At 34.3% G+C, this 15,443-nt stretch overlaps 1 protein-coding gene across 1 annotated transcript; it reads left to right on the top strand.

The window, feature by feature from the left end:
• Positions 1–539: 539 nt before the first annotated feature.
• Positions 540–15,192, top strand: LOC149769889 (uncharacterized; the record flags this gene model as incomplete). The annotated part of the gene is made up of 3 exons (XM_089949695.1): positions 540–787; positions 13,119–13,649; positions 15,086–15,192. Coding segments are annotated over exons 1-3 (876 nt in total), but the record flags the coding sequence as incomplete, so codon positions are not given.
• Positions 15,193–15,443: the final 251 nt, after the last annotated feature.

Here is a 15,443-nt window from a genome sequence, read left to right on the forward strand (position 1 = left end):
CTCCCTGATTCGATAAAATATCGGCAGCAGTTCTGTCTGTAGTGAAAGCACTGGAGCTGCAGCTGGAGAAGAAAGTATAGAAGCTGAAAGACAATAGTTAACATCTGAGTCCAGTTACAGTGAGTTTATTTTTAAATATCATTTGCCTTTCATATTACATTTATTTATTTCTGTATTGCTTTTGTATTTGTTTTTGTATTTAAAATAGTAACTGAAGCAGAATACTTGATTCCGTGAGTAGTGATTGAAAACTAAAAACTCTTCGTTGAAACGTCATTGACTTTCAGCTTTCTTAACTAAAAATCCTGTATATATGTTTGTGTGTTCTGAGAATAATGTAATGTGATCATATGGTTTCAATGAATACCTAGTGATTCTGGTTTAAGCAGAGACTGGAAACAAATTCGAGTCCTTTGCTAAGTTCCTGATAAAATAATGTTTCAGAATATTTTGTCAATTTACATTTTTAGACTGTTAATACATTGTCGTCATCAAAACTGGCATTATCATGTGATTTCAGATTCAGTCATCCCTGCAGAGGTCCTAAAAATGGATACAAGATCCCTTCAGATGTACAAGGAGGCTCTTGATGAGGGAAAGGAAAAGGTTTACAACATCAGGGTGATGGTTGTAGGGCAATATGGGGTGGGGAAAACAACATTGACCCAGCGTCTTTTGGGAAAAAATGTAAACTTATCTGAGAGACAAAGCACTGAAGGAATAGATGTTCATGTAGAATGCTCTAAAGTTTCCTTGCCAGATGGAGAGTGGACAACACAAGACAAAAGTAGGTCACATTTTTTTGTCTGATGATTATTGTTCTCATTCACACATTTTTAAATACCATTCGTCAATCTACTTATTCATTCTTTTTTCTGAAGAGCCTGCTTCTTTAGGCAGTTGGCGGACAGGGAATATAATGCATCTAATAGGAATCAACCATTTAAATTGGAAGGGGAGTGGGCCCTGGAGTTTATTTGATAAAAAAGTTTTTCCATTCCCCAAACAGTTTGAAAAAATAATATTGTACTTGTTTGTACAACTACACTTTTTCGATTTATTTACAAAACGTCTGTAAACGATTTCAGCCACACTAGTCAGATGTCTTCTTGGTATAAAGGCTTTTCAAGTTTGTAGAATGATGCAGATCCAAATTCAGCATAAATTAGATACAATGCATTTAGAGCCAATAAATATATTTCATTTTGTTGTAAATTAATGGGGTTTGAGTATAGTATTTACAAGTTGTGTTTGTTAAATAAAAAAATGTTGCAGTAATTTTTGTGACAAAAATAGAAAGTTATGGGTCAATATATAAGTTTTACTCAACAAAACTATTTCACATATGACAGATACAGGTAGATCTTTTTGAGAAAATCCAAAAATAATTTCACCAGTATTTGTTAAGTCCTGTAATTTCTTTGTGAACTTCTATATTTAATAAATTCCAAACCTCTGAAGAAACAAATATATGATAAAGATAGTTTTTTTTTTTTAAATTGAAGCTATGGTTACTATTAAATATGCAATGTGAATTCTTGTTTCTTGTGTGTGTCTTTTAGCTTTTCAGATTTTTATCTATGTATTTTGCATTGTTTACATGTACTTTTATTCGTGTTTCTTTACCTCATAGCTCTAATGCTGAAACAAGTGTTTTCTTTGGAAAGCACATTGAGCATGTTTATGTTTTATTTTAATCTCTCAAAATTTGTCCTACCAGATGCTTTTTTATTATTTATTTCAAACATATTGTGTATATGCTTTATTAATACAACTTTGATGAAATTTATCTTCTTAAGTATCTGCAATTCAGTTTGACAGTTTTCAATTTATTTGTTTATTGGACATCATATAACCACTATTGTGCTAATGTACCATAAAATCCTACATAAGTACACACACACACACAAACACACACACACACACACATACATATATCCATACTCCTCGCCACCTTGAAGAAACAGTGGCTCATTGGTTAGTATGCCAGGCTCATGACCTAAAAGAGCGCCTCTTTGAACACTATCAGACAAGCCTGGGTCAGCTCCTGTGGTGTGTACCTGGGCAAGCACTTTACTCAAATTGCCTCAGCAATAAATAACCTGCTTGTGTTGTTCTGTCATAAAACACCAAATCAAACCAAATCCTCACCATCTCATGGTTTTGTTTTTGTTTTTTTGATTCACTCGAAGATTCTGAACCACATTGCATGCATAAATCATTTATCATATATCCTTTTTTGACGCTATATAGCCTTTCAGTGATCATAAAATCACATACATACATACATTCGTACATACATACATGCATACATACATACATACATACATACATACATACTAGGATGTTGCTAGCTAACATGTACTGTCGTTGTCAACTATGACCATTCTGGTCTGGGCCATGGTTTAGTAAGGGCCGGTCCAGGCAACAGATTAGCCAACAACAATGGGGTTACTTATGAAAAGTCATTTGATGCATAAAGTTAGTCAACTAACTGTGTGTCTTGCACATGACTAGTGAAATAACTTAATTTTAGTCTACAAAGGCGATATCACACGTGGAGTTAGTCAAACAAGGCCATACCAGGCACAAAGTTTGTTTAAAAAAATGTTGATTAAGTTAGGTGAAGGAGTTCATTCTGTATTAGTCAACTAATGTAGTGGAAGGCCAGTGCTCACAGATTAATTTTAGACATAGGCCCAAATCCCACAATCTGGCTCAAATTCCACTTTTCACTTTATTTTATTAATGTTTGTCACAAAACATTGCAATTGCAGTACTTGAAATATAAAAAGATGAAGCAAAATCAATCTTGACTCAAACCGAATCATGCCTATGTTAAAACCAATTGATCATTAATTATAGGTGACAAAAGCAATGTGTTCCCATTACATCGGTCACGTGCTTTGCTTTGTAAACAAAGTTTACAGGTTTGATAGAAGTATGATACGTAGACAATCTTCATACATGGTGAGAAATATTAATAATTTACTAGTCTTTACACGTGCTGAAAATAAATTTCCTGATTTCATCAGCATGATCGAAGGTTTCTCATTGAATCATATTTTTAAACAACCCTAAAGGGCATTTCACCTTGGTTTCTTTAGCAATGAAGACATAGGGTTAGTGAAATTTTTTGTTGTCAAAGGCTTAGTACCCTATTTCAGCACATGATACGCTATACATATTTGCCAGTATAACTGATGGAAGAAGAGCGTTAGTATACCCTGGCAAGAACCACCGGTCCACGGGAAAATACTGGCAAGCTTTCTCACATACTAAGATGTTTTCAAATTCTGAGCCTCGAACCATTTGGACATAAGTGAGATGGCAGTGATTGGTAAAGGTGAATTGTTTAGACCACTCGGCGAAGTTAAGTAAACATGTGCTGGGCACTGATGTTTGAGGGGTGTCAGTTTTGAGCTGTGCCAGGCATGTGAATTAGTTAAAACAGTGTTAATTAATTATCTCCACTAAAAATGCTTATTAAAATAAAAATAAAGTTCTTAGAATTTAGACCAACATTTTATTATTTAATATTTAATAGAAAATAATAGAATTTTGTTGACTGTCATGTGCCAAAAAAATACAATATATAATTAATGTACAATGTACTGATACATACAAAAATATATGAAGGTATAATAACAACAAAAAACTGCACATGAATCATCTGAGAGAGAGAGAGAGAGAGAGAGAGAGAGAGAGCGAGAGAGACAGAGAACTAGGCAGCAAGATAAGATAGTTTTAAGTTATGTTCTGGTAATTATGAATTTTGGTACAAAGATTTTTGTTTCCAACTGTATAGTATAACTATTTTGATCTTATGTTGGCTTTCTTGTATTTACCATGAAAATAACTATAGTAAATAACATAAAGGTCATGTAATCACATTTGCTTTAATTAAATCAAAGTTTAATTTTTTTGCTAAACTTCAATACACTAAAATAGTTTGATCAAAGCATATTCAGTCCCAGAATGTTAAATGGTCTGTGCCTTAAATGTGATAAAATGTTTCCAGAGAACAACTATTGATTGACATGGACTTTTACAAATATAGCCAGTAACTACAAGCAGTCAAGAAAAGAGAATGCCAGGTCTATCATAATAAAAAGTTATGGTGGTATGAATTTATTTTTAATGAATGCTGCATTCATTCTGACACCACTGTAAATAAGATTTAATCTGGTTTGTGCTGGATCATACCGTAAGATGAATCTCCTCCAAAACTTAATGCACAATTTAGCATAGATATTTTCGTCAGAATTTCTCCAGGTATTTACAAGTAAATAAGGATCTTCCACGGGAATATGGATGTAAGCGGGTCTGAATAAAGTGAATAATTTTCATGTAAAGATATGTGTAATACAAAAACAAAAAAACAGATGAAACCCAGGACCGAAATAGTCGGTTCGGAATGCCTATATGACTTGTATGACTTACTATAGTTAGTCAGATCTTTTACTTTCACTCTAACCGCTGTCCAACATCAAAAGGGAATAGCAAATATTATATGAATGGTTGTTCGCTTTTTAACCTACCTACGCAATGTAAATATTTTGTGTAACTGCCCTGTATGTCCATTTATCTTGATTTTAACTGTTTCTTAAACTTCTCATTATTCACATTTGCATTTAACAATTAAGCCTCAGCTTATCTTCAAGCAGAAAATTCTCTTTGTATGTATAATAAAGTGAAACACCTCAAAAACGTAATTGTTTGGGACCAGTTTTGATCTTTGGTTTCAGCTGTTTTCCATTATTAGTGACTTTTGCAGAGGCGAAAGAGGTATCTTTTGACAAGTGCTTATATGTTAAGAGAGAAAAGAGGGAGCGATGGGGCACATTTCGTTATGAGAGAATATTGTGTGTATATGTACAAGAGTGCACAAATTAAGAAAGCTGTTTGTTAGTTGTATTGTTTAAGAAAAAATAGCCCAGTCGAATAAAATATGATCCTTCAAAAACAAATCTGGTCAAAAACATTTAAGGAAGGAAATACTTGTATCTTTACTGTCAAGTCCATTGGAATGATAGACAATACTCCATAATGTTTAAATACTCGGTATAATGTATAATGTTCTGGAGACCCATTTGTCTCCACCATTCATCAACATAGGCCGAGTGGTCTAAAGCGCTCGCCGTTACGGATCACTGCCATCTCACCTCTGTCTGCGTGAGTTCGAGTCTCAGGCTCGGCTAACGGTGGTACGTGAGAAAGCCTGCCAGTAACTTCTCGTGGGTCGGTGGTTCTTCCCCGGGTTTGTCAGGGTTCTTCCTCCACCAATTATAATGGCCGCCATATATAGTCTATCTTGTGCTGAAAAATGGCGTCAAACCCTAAAACAACAAGAACTACAACATCATCAACATAGGCTTTGGCCAAGATTCATAATCTTTCATAAATCTAATTCTATCCTTGAATGACTACTCAATCAGTTCACTAAACTGGTTGTTCTGACATTTTTACATAGAACTGAAGCCACAAGACAGCCATACAAAATCATCAAACTCGACTTCTAGGAATATGTATTTTCAAAAGTTGTTCAATTTAAATGTTTCAATTAGCTTGTTGGGGATAAGTACTTTCTATTCTATTTTACACAATTCAGACAAAAGCTTATGTTGATACCAAAGCCACTTTATCTACCTATATATGGCCATCTAAACCCGCCAGACAAACTGAATGATTGATTTTACCCTGTGAATGTATTTATTAACATCCAGTATCACATATTTCGGTTGTAATTGACAACTGTTGGATGTGCTCATAATGTATTTCTGCTTGACTGCAAACTGCCCTAAGCAAACAAATAAAAACTTGTAAAACGAAGGCAAATATATATGATTAATTAGGAGAGTTTTAAATGGCTTCATTGTATTGTGTTTACTCAAACCAGATCCTTATGAATGATACCCTTTGAATTTTATCGGAATCAATACATTTAAATCAGTGTAAAGCACTTTATCGACACCAGCATAAGTTACGTTATGAACTGATTAAATGGTAGTGAGGAGTCTATTCAATTTTAATTGATTATACAGTGGATTAACTTCTATACCTGATATTGAAGCGAAACAATTAGTGAATTACACTACTAAAGGATCTGTCTCTCCGTTTAAAGGACATATACGTTATGATCAACTGAGTTTTAGTTGTAAATAGCATCACAATTTCATACTATGCGGATGCAAACAAAATTTTTCTTAAACGGCTCATGTACAAGCTTTCAGTTATTATTAATTTACCTTAAAGTTAGTTTTTACTTATGGTGCAAATATTTTGGAATTAGCCTAATGCTGGAAGAGTTATGTGTAGGCACACTTATCAGTTATTGTTTTATGCCCTTAGGATGTCTTCTCACTGATAAGCCTGATCAAATGAGTTTTAGTTCTCAATATCATCACAATTGGATAATATTCAGACACAAATACATTTTTCTTAAATGGCTCATCTACACACAGTCGTGACTCTCCAACGAACAAGAGATCACGGACATTAAGATGTTCTGCTGTCTTGATGGCGTAGCGTTTATGGAATGGACAAGACCTACAAATTCAATGATTTTCATATAAATCCGACAGTTTTCAAAAATGTGTCCGTTAAGAGGCGATCCACAGATGACCGTTCGATTGTGTTCGGCCCAACGTTTGACCGTACCACCTCCAGCACCAAGGCATGTTCTGCATTCATGGATGACATCGCTGACAACTTGACAGGTAACCAGCTCGAGTTACTGAAAATTGGTACAGATGAGTAATTGGCATTTTAAACCGCTATAAATCTATATTTGCCTGGTAGCACACACGTTATTTGTACTTGCCATATAAAACAGCGCAAACAGACAAATGGAATATATAGTTAGGTTTCCGTTAAAAGATCGCAAGGACGTTCTTGATTTAGTGTTTGGCTCAAATGGTCTGGTACAAAAAAACAGACGTTGACACCCACCAAGAAAGACAAAACCAATTAAGTTTCGTCATCGATAACAAAGACTCGCATGCCTGCGAAAGAAAGTGCCATACCTACTTTGATACAAGATTGTATCCAGTGCTCAAAGAACACGTGACAGATTCGGTCAACAACGGCACAATTACAAGCACATGGACGAACAACAAGTCCTAGAGTGCAAATTACATCCTAAAATCGGCTACAAAATATGAGCTAGCTACTGACTGTGGTAAAGACAATTCAAATAAGAAGTACTCAATAGATGGCAGAAGAACTGCAACCAGAACCCCTTCTGCAGGTCGGAAGCCGAACCAAATTCGAAGAAAGTAGGCAGAAAGGTCTAGAACACTATCAAATAAGCCAAGTGTGAAACACAAACTCTACAGTGCAGTCAAAAGAAAGCAGTTATAATGCCACACCAGGTGCCGACTGTCGGCACATGATACTTGGATGAATTTTAGCTAATGTTCGGACAAAATATCAGCAGAATGGGGTGCATGGACGCTCGTGTAAAACAGCAAAATTAAAACATCACTTCCATTTATAACAACATCCCAAATTTTTAAAATTCAAACCGAAACAAGAATAAAAAACGACAAACGAGAGACAATATTTTACATAAATGCGCATGCATAAATTTAAAATATGTATGCCTTTTTTTGAAAGAAATCTACAAAAAAGAGATTTAGAAGCACTTTGCGCACCCGTTTTAACTTTATTGTCTGAAGCCAAAATCAAGTTTTTTATAGCAGTTTCGAAAAATATATTTGACAGATGCAAACGAAAAGAACGTAAACCTTTGATATTACTTATTTGTTTTAATTAACAAATGTCGCGAAAATGACTTTTATTGTAACTTTGAGCGACCAAAATTTGGATTTCGGTTACGATATTATCCTCGTAGCAGTTGTGGAAACAAAGTGTATTCTGAAACATTATCAAATAAAGGAAATATTTTGTATGGCTAACAGCTAATGTGTTTTTTAGATATAGTATAGGTTTTGGGAATAAATAAGCTTAATAATAAGTCCAAGACAACTTTTCTTGTCTTAGCTTACATTATTTTTTGTATTATTGTCCCAACGTTTTTATACATTTTAGTAAGTTTTTGCAATTTTTCACAACTTGTTGTAATTTTCGTAACTTTTCGCACTTTAGTCATACCCGTCTACCTCAGTAATACCGTATGACAAGGGAAGACAGCATGTGTTCGGACAAAGAGAAAGAAAGAAGCAAAAATCAAGACTTAAATACAATTACTTATAAAAAGTAAACATTGGGGACTATAAATACATTGAGTATGTAGCATACAGTATGATATGGTTAACTGAAAATATACATTAGTCAAATTATAACGGATGCCAGCCGCCATCATTGGTACTCTCAATATTCGTTAACTCAAAGTTGGATGTAGACCAGTGGTTCCCAAACTTTTTCGGGTTGTTTATCTTCAGCATTAGCTACCCCCTCCTCGGTAATCCCACCGTCCCCAGGGGCTGCTACAGGCCAGTTTGGGAATCACTGATGTAGACTATAAGTTATCTGCTAACAACTATTTGAAGAAGTAAACAAAATATGGAATCACAGAAAATATTAATGTCAACTGGTTCGAGCAATTCTCGCTAGTAATGCACTGATTAAAAAATGGAGACCGAATTGGGTAGCTTGGAATAATAATTATTACTGTATACATACATGTATATTTCACTCCAATATTGTCTCCCACAATAATGATCACGATATATAATAAACAGGGCTGGTATATGCGAAAGGTTTGATACATTCATTGACCATGTTTTCAACGAAATTCAGGTGGATAACCATTCTAGCGGAGACTTATTTCCTGATAAATTGAAAAAGAAATCCCAAGTTATCTTATTTACATGTATCACATGGTCCACTTAATGTATGGAAAACCAACATTTTAGAGATGGTAAGCTCAGAAATTTTGAAGCCACACATCTGATCATGCTTAAAATATATACTAAAACAGAACTTAAACGTTGAATACTAAATATTTTTTATCTTTGTCAGTTTTCAATAGTAAATGCCCTTTTTCATTGAAACTTGATTGTCAGGATTTTATAAATTTCCTTTTTGAGACCACATGAAACAGTGTTAAGGAGTTATGCATACTTATTGAGTTTTCCTGATTCTTTGTTTGCGCAGCCTGTATTAGTAAATATAAATCTAAAAATGTGAATAAATACCATGTGCAAACTCAAACTCCCTCTTTTTGACACACAATCGGATCCAAATGAAGGTCAAAGGGTAAACTGTTTGCTTATTCATCTAACACTACAATATGGCAGAAAGCGAATTTTCTTTGTCATCTTTTATTTCTTAATTTCATTACAAAATGAATGAAAATAAACATTTTTTCTATATATTGCTTTCATTTAATGCAACACGTTTAAGACTTCTAATTTCCCATAATTAAGGTCAACAATACTGTTACGTTCTTTTGTGTCGTCAGTATATGTGACTGTCAACATTGTGGATGTTCGTAATTATCTATAACCATATTGTTTACAAACGAATGTGGATATGTGCATACATATCAAAATTAATTAAATAACCAAACGCTGATTTTAAGTTCCTAGTTGAAACCAGTTGAAATAAATAAAACGATGGAATTATAATAAAAGATTCAGATCCTAAACTTTCATATCGGCCATTTACATTGATTTCAACCATTGCTATATGAAAATGAAAGCTGCATGTTTATAATAGTAAAGAAATATTCTATATGTAACGAGTTTACTGATTATGTTACATATCCACCATCTTTTATATGTGATGGAGCGATATGCAAACAATTGCTCTCCCTTCTCTGGAAACATGCTCAGCAGGTATTGACACGCCCACTTTGCAGCCCGTATTGGTGCTTTTATACGAATTAAAGCTATAACATTTTAGTTCCACTTTACTTATTCCGATGTCTTATATCATAATACTTTAAAATGCCCGCAAAAGCAAATGGACATGTTTTCAAGTCCTGCTGGCCTACATTTCAGTTGGCTGGAATACGATGGAAGATGGGAATACCGAAATCAATTAAAAGGATGATAGGAACCTTGAACAAAATGAAGCTATCTAAACACTTTCTTCACCTTTGATATATTGTTTGTTCATTTCGTTAATTAATGAAACATACTTCAATTCAATCCGATTTCGGCATTAAATTTGCTTGTGCTAGAATTAGAATTTATTAGAAATAAAATATCATAGCAGGTAAACTCTAACTAAAACATTATGACCTTAATTTGTAGAAAAGCATATATATGGGCTACCTAGTATGTAAGATATTCCTGAAAATTTGACTTTTCGTTATGATATTAGTCAACATCATAACACTATACACATTGCCGTTATTTAGACAGTAAGACATTGACACATAAAACATAAATATTATAGTCAATGGCTTACATTGTAGGACTAACACAAGCCCATACCCCAAACCCAGGATGAAAAGTGATCTATTTTAAAATGCACATATCATTTTCTCAACATGGCAACCAATGATATGTTTAAAGACATGAAAATGAAACTTCGCACAACTATTCCCCGGATGTCACAGTTTGAGAAGGGATGGTGGAACAGAGCAGTTTTTGTACCAAAGGTCAGAGTGTAAAATCTGCTTATTCTTTTAAGACTTGAATATGATAGAAAGCGAATTCACTTTGTCATCAATTATTTCTTCATGTTATTACAAATGAAAGAAAAGAAACATTTTTATAACATTTTCCGCTTAAAGTCCCAATGTCACCTTTGTCCATAGATTTCACCGTTTTTCCAATATATGTATGAAAGGAAATGATTTGTTAATAGAACCTACCTGATATTAACCGTTCTTTGATGTAAACAATACGTTAGGTTTTAAACGACATTCAGATATTCAGTTTAAACATAAGAGGCGCCACCTCATAATTTACTAGCTGAAGTTGCTCGTAATTCAATTCTTTGTCAGGACCAAGTCTATAACATATTTAAAGGGTTTGAGATTATTTTGATGTAAAGCCCAAATTTATTTAATGTTTGATGAATAAACAGAAACCTTTACAGATTCTCTGTCTCATATTAGGGACTTATTCTCAAAAAGCTAGACTTTATTTTGGCTTGTATGGTCATAGTCTCTTGTCCACTGTATGTCATCTGTTCTCCATCCATTCCTTTGTTTACTGTTAGCACACGCTTATTATAACTACAGCTAATACGATATTTGGAGGATTGCCTTGAAACATTAATACTTTTATCCCATAACCTGGTTGGTCCTACATGGTAATTATTCAGCTTTTACAACCAATGTGGCCACCACAGGGGCTCTGTTATACGTCTTGTGATGTCTAGTTTCTCCTAAATAAAATTGGTGCCATTCTGAAATCAGTATGGCCACTATATCATCAACATGGAAAATCTTGTTGTCCTTACAACTGGTGAAAAGACAGTTATATCAGCATGAGGTTTTCAACAAAACACCTAGACGTCTTGTGATGTTTAGTTGATTCTAAAAGACAATGGTTTCAATCTGATAATAAAATGGCCGCTGTAGCGGAATTCTTGAAAAGCACATTATTACTACTACTTGTTCTGAATAGATGGTAATATTAACATGAAGTTTCTCTAAATACCTTTTATGTTATCTAGTTGTTCCTTAATGAGAAGGGTGCCGTATTGACAATCACTATAAATAGATTGCTATATCAGCATATTGTTATCATACCGTTTAATTGTAAATAAAAATGGCTGCAGTGATGGCTATCTTGAAAATGTTGTTACTACCTCCCCTGAATGGAAGATCATTATCACGGGATTTCACTAAGTCCTGAATGGAAGTGGTGCCAGTTGTACATAATGTATGGTTGTCGTGACAACTTACTTAAAAATGTTGTCATTACTTCCCTGAGTGAATGATCATTATTACAGGGTATTTACCAAATGACTTCAATGATGCATACTTCCACCTAAATGAAAAGAGTGCAAAGCTGATATTCAATATTTGTACCACAGCAGCTAATCCCATTATTAATTATATAGCCAAGTTTTGTTTACACTGTGAACAAACTCTTCTGATATTAATGTCTTAACCTGTGGAAAAAATGGACATGGAAAAAGAACTGCAACAATAAGAGTGATGAAGGAGATTAGAGACAATGCATGAAGTATATTTCTTTAAATATCCATTTTTCATAACCTATACTATTTGTTATGTAAAATACGTGATTTAATCTTCATTCAGAGAGTATTTTCCCCCATTTTCTAGTTATAATAATCAGTTCCTCAGGTCGTAGTAATATCAAGCTGGTACTGAATGAAACCTGTATATCTGACCCTTAACATGGCACCAGAATACCCATCTCGGAAATCTTTCTACCGCTAATTATTTTGCATGAATGTTGGCGTTATTGTTGTGTTTTCACTAAAACACATTTGCAGTATTTAATTAGTTTTAAATGAAAATATTACATATCTAATCACACCATATGCACTATTTTGTGAATGAGTTTATTTGCAAGAACTTTGGGGTGAATTTAAAAGACACCAATTACATATTGTACTTCAATGGACTAACGATCACAGTGACAGGCAGATCATGATGCGACTTGACATTTAGTTGCAGGCTGATGAACTGTTTGATAGCCAGTTCTCTGATACTGACTTTATTCCCAAATGTCTAGGCTCGCGTTTTGTAGTTGTATTGGCTTGTGAACATATCAACACAAACAAGTCTGAATGGATTTTATTACAGCACTTTTCGAATATACCGGAAGGATGCCTCAGATGATGCCACTTAAATGACTTCTCTCTTCGTTTACCCCCCCCCCAAAAAAAAAATTAAGTATAGATTAAACTTAGCATGTATGTATAGTTTCACATAGAGACAAATAAAATGATTTTATATCCATCACAACAGTACCAGGGTCAGTGACAATGGGAAAGAACAATTTACTGAGATTAAGTAGTCTTATGCAGATTTTAATGTAGACCAATACGAAAATATGTTTGTTACCAGATTTGGTGTGTTGGGTTATCTCAAAAGTATAAATTATAGTTCTAATACCCAGCCATAAAAAATAATGAAAGCATGGAATTTTTTCAGTCACTGAAGCACCAGCCCTTTGAAAGAACTCTTATTAGTTTTGTGTAATTTATTCTTTTCCTTTCAGATGTAGAGAATTACTCTAGACTTCAGCGCCTTGTAAAACTTCTAAATGAGCATGTTCAGAAGCAAACTTCAGAGGGTAAACAGGAGAGGCAGGTTGAGATTGTTGACGTAGTCACCAGCAAAGAACATGATAATAGACATCCCCAACATGATCATCTTGTCAGTGCAGAACGAGACATCAGTCTAGAAGTCAAGCCACCACCTTCCCAAGGAGAACAATCACCCAGTGCAAGAGTGGTCCCAGAATCAAACAGTGAGATAGTGTCCAAGAAAAATGAGAAGGATATAGTTATGGACATCCTCCAATTGGTCAATGAAAACTCAGGCAAGCTAGAGAAGAGTATGGTGGAATATGCAACATTAGCGTTGTGGGACTTTGCAGGACAATATGTGTTCTACACTACTCACCAGACATTCCTGACCAGTCGTGCGATTTATCTCTTGGTCATAGATCTCAGTCAACAAGTCACAGAGCCCATTAAAGATGAGTGTTTCCTTGATACGGAGGGGATACAACCGTGTAAAGTTCATGGTAAGGGAAGCATGTTTAAGTGTAAAGGTGAAAGTTGGATTTGTCAGGCAAAAATGTATGTACGTAGAAAGTTAGAAAGTCAAAACATTTGAAGTTCATGCTTAAAAAAGAAAGAAAGTACCATTATCTAAAATGCGTTATCCGGCTTACTTCAGAAATTACATACTGGTTTTAATTTTTTAAAAAACCATGACATGTTGAAAAGAGGCTTATATCATAAAACTGCTAGACAAGTAAATAATTACCAAAAAATAGTATATCTTGCTGGCAAACATGTTTACAGTTTCATTCAAGAATTAGTTTTTGCTGGCAAAGAAGTTTATGTTATCATAAAAATATTACTTCTAGCTAGAAATAAAGTGTACATTATCATTAAAGCATGACTTCTTGGTAGAAGTCAAGTTTACATTATCATAAAAACATTACTTCTTGGTAGAAGCCAAGTTTACAAATGATGAACATGCAGGAAAACGTTTAACTAAACTTGAGCGTGAAGCATGCTACGTGTTATACTAGTAATGAAGGCCTAGATCACACCACTTATTTTGAAGTTCTGAGTCGATCCAGCTTGGATAAAACTTGAAAGATATGCGTATTTCATCGATATCTTGGATAGTTTTGGTAGAGAACGAGAGACACACTGGTTATTAATGTGATTTTTTCCATTCTGAAACGTGTTTATCTTATCGTCTGATTTTCATCAAACTTAAAATGTGGAGTTGTAACATCAAGATCTTGGGTAGGTTTGATGAATGAGTTTCATTGATTAATGAGGCAGTCTTTCATCTGATTGGCAGAGGTTACCACTTTCAAGGCCATAGTTCTGATACTGTTTTGATTAAACTTGCTCTGTTGCGTTTGTGAGTTCAACACCATTGTTCAGAGCATGATAAGGCATTAATGGTAGCCAATATAACTGGCAGAAGAAGAACCAGGGAAAACATCAGGATCAACCAGCAGCACAATGGAAGCTACTGTCGAGCTTTGCTCACATATCCACATTGGCCGAGTCAAGATTCAAACCCAGTTGGACAGAGGTGGGATGGCAGTGATCTGTTAAGGTGAGTACTTTGTACATCTATGTGACTCAGGGCCCCAAATCAAACGTGGAAAATATGCTATCTTACAAAACTTTGGATAATTTAAGTAACAAGCGAGATCGAGCAAGACCGCAGACCTTGTCCAAATGTTTGTGTTATTGAGACTTATTGTCAGTAACATATGTCACTGAGACTCCTTTGTCAGGGAACCCTACTAATGTCTGCATGGAGCAGTTTAAAACAGTGGCTTAGTGTATAATGTGCACATGTTAGCTAATTATTGTAATTTCAATACAGGTAAAGAGAAATTATTATTATTATTATTATTATTATTATTATTATTATTATTATTATTATTATTATTTTATATAAAGTATGTCTCTGTTCTGTCTTCAGACATGCTTGAGATCTGGCTTAACTCCATACATTCCTGTGCACCATCCTCTCAACCTAGCATCCCTCCTGTGATTTTGGTGGGAACACACGTTGATAAGATTCCAGAGGTATGTGTAGATAGTTCACAATGTGTCTTTAATGTATAGCAAATTCACTGGTTTGATATAAAACAAATTAATTACTTGTAAAGAACGAAAGATTCTTGAGTTTTTGTACAGTTTAATGCACCTACTGTGACCACAATACAATTGAAGTCATTTCAAGAACTTGTTTACTGAGGTCCTCAAGTTAAAGAACTGTTAGGCTCATGTGGTGTACCTAATACAAAATAAATAGCTAAATGTTTTCAAAATCCCAA

The sequence above is a fragment of the Sinohyriopsis cumingii genome, unplaced genomic scaffold (assembly GCF_028554795.1).
Source record: "Sinohyriopsis cumingii isolate HCF-2022 unplaced genomic scaffold, ASM2855479v2 utg003077l, whole genome shotgun sequence".
Taxonomy (NCBI): domain Eukaryota; kingdom Metazoa; phylum Mollusca; class Bivalvia; order Unionida; family Unionidae; genus Sinohyriopsis; species Sinohyriopsis cumingii.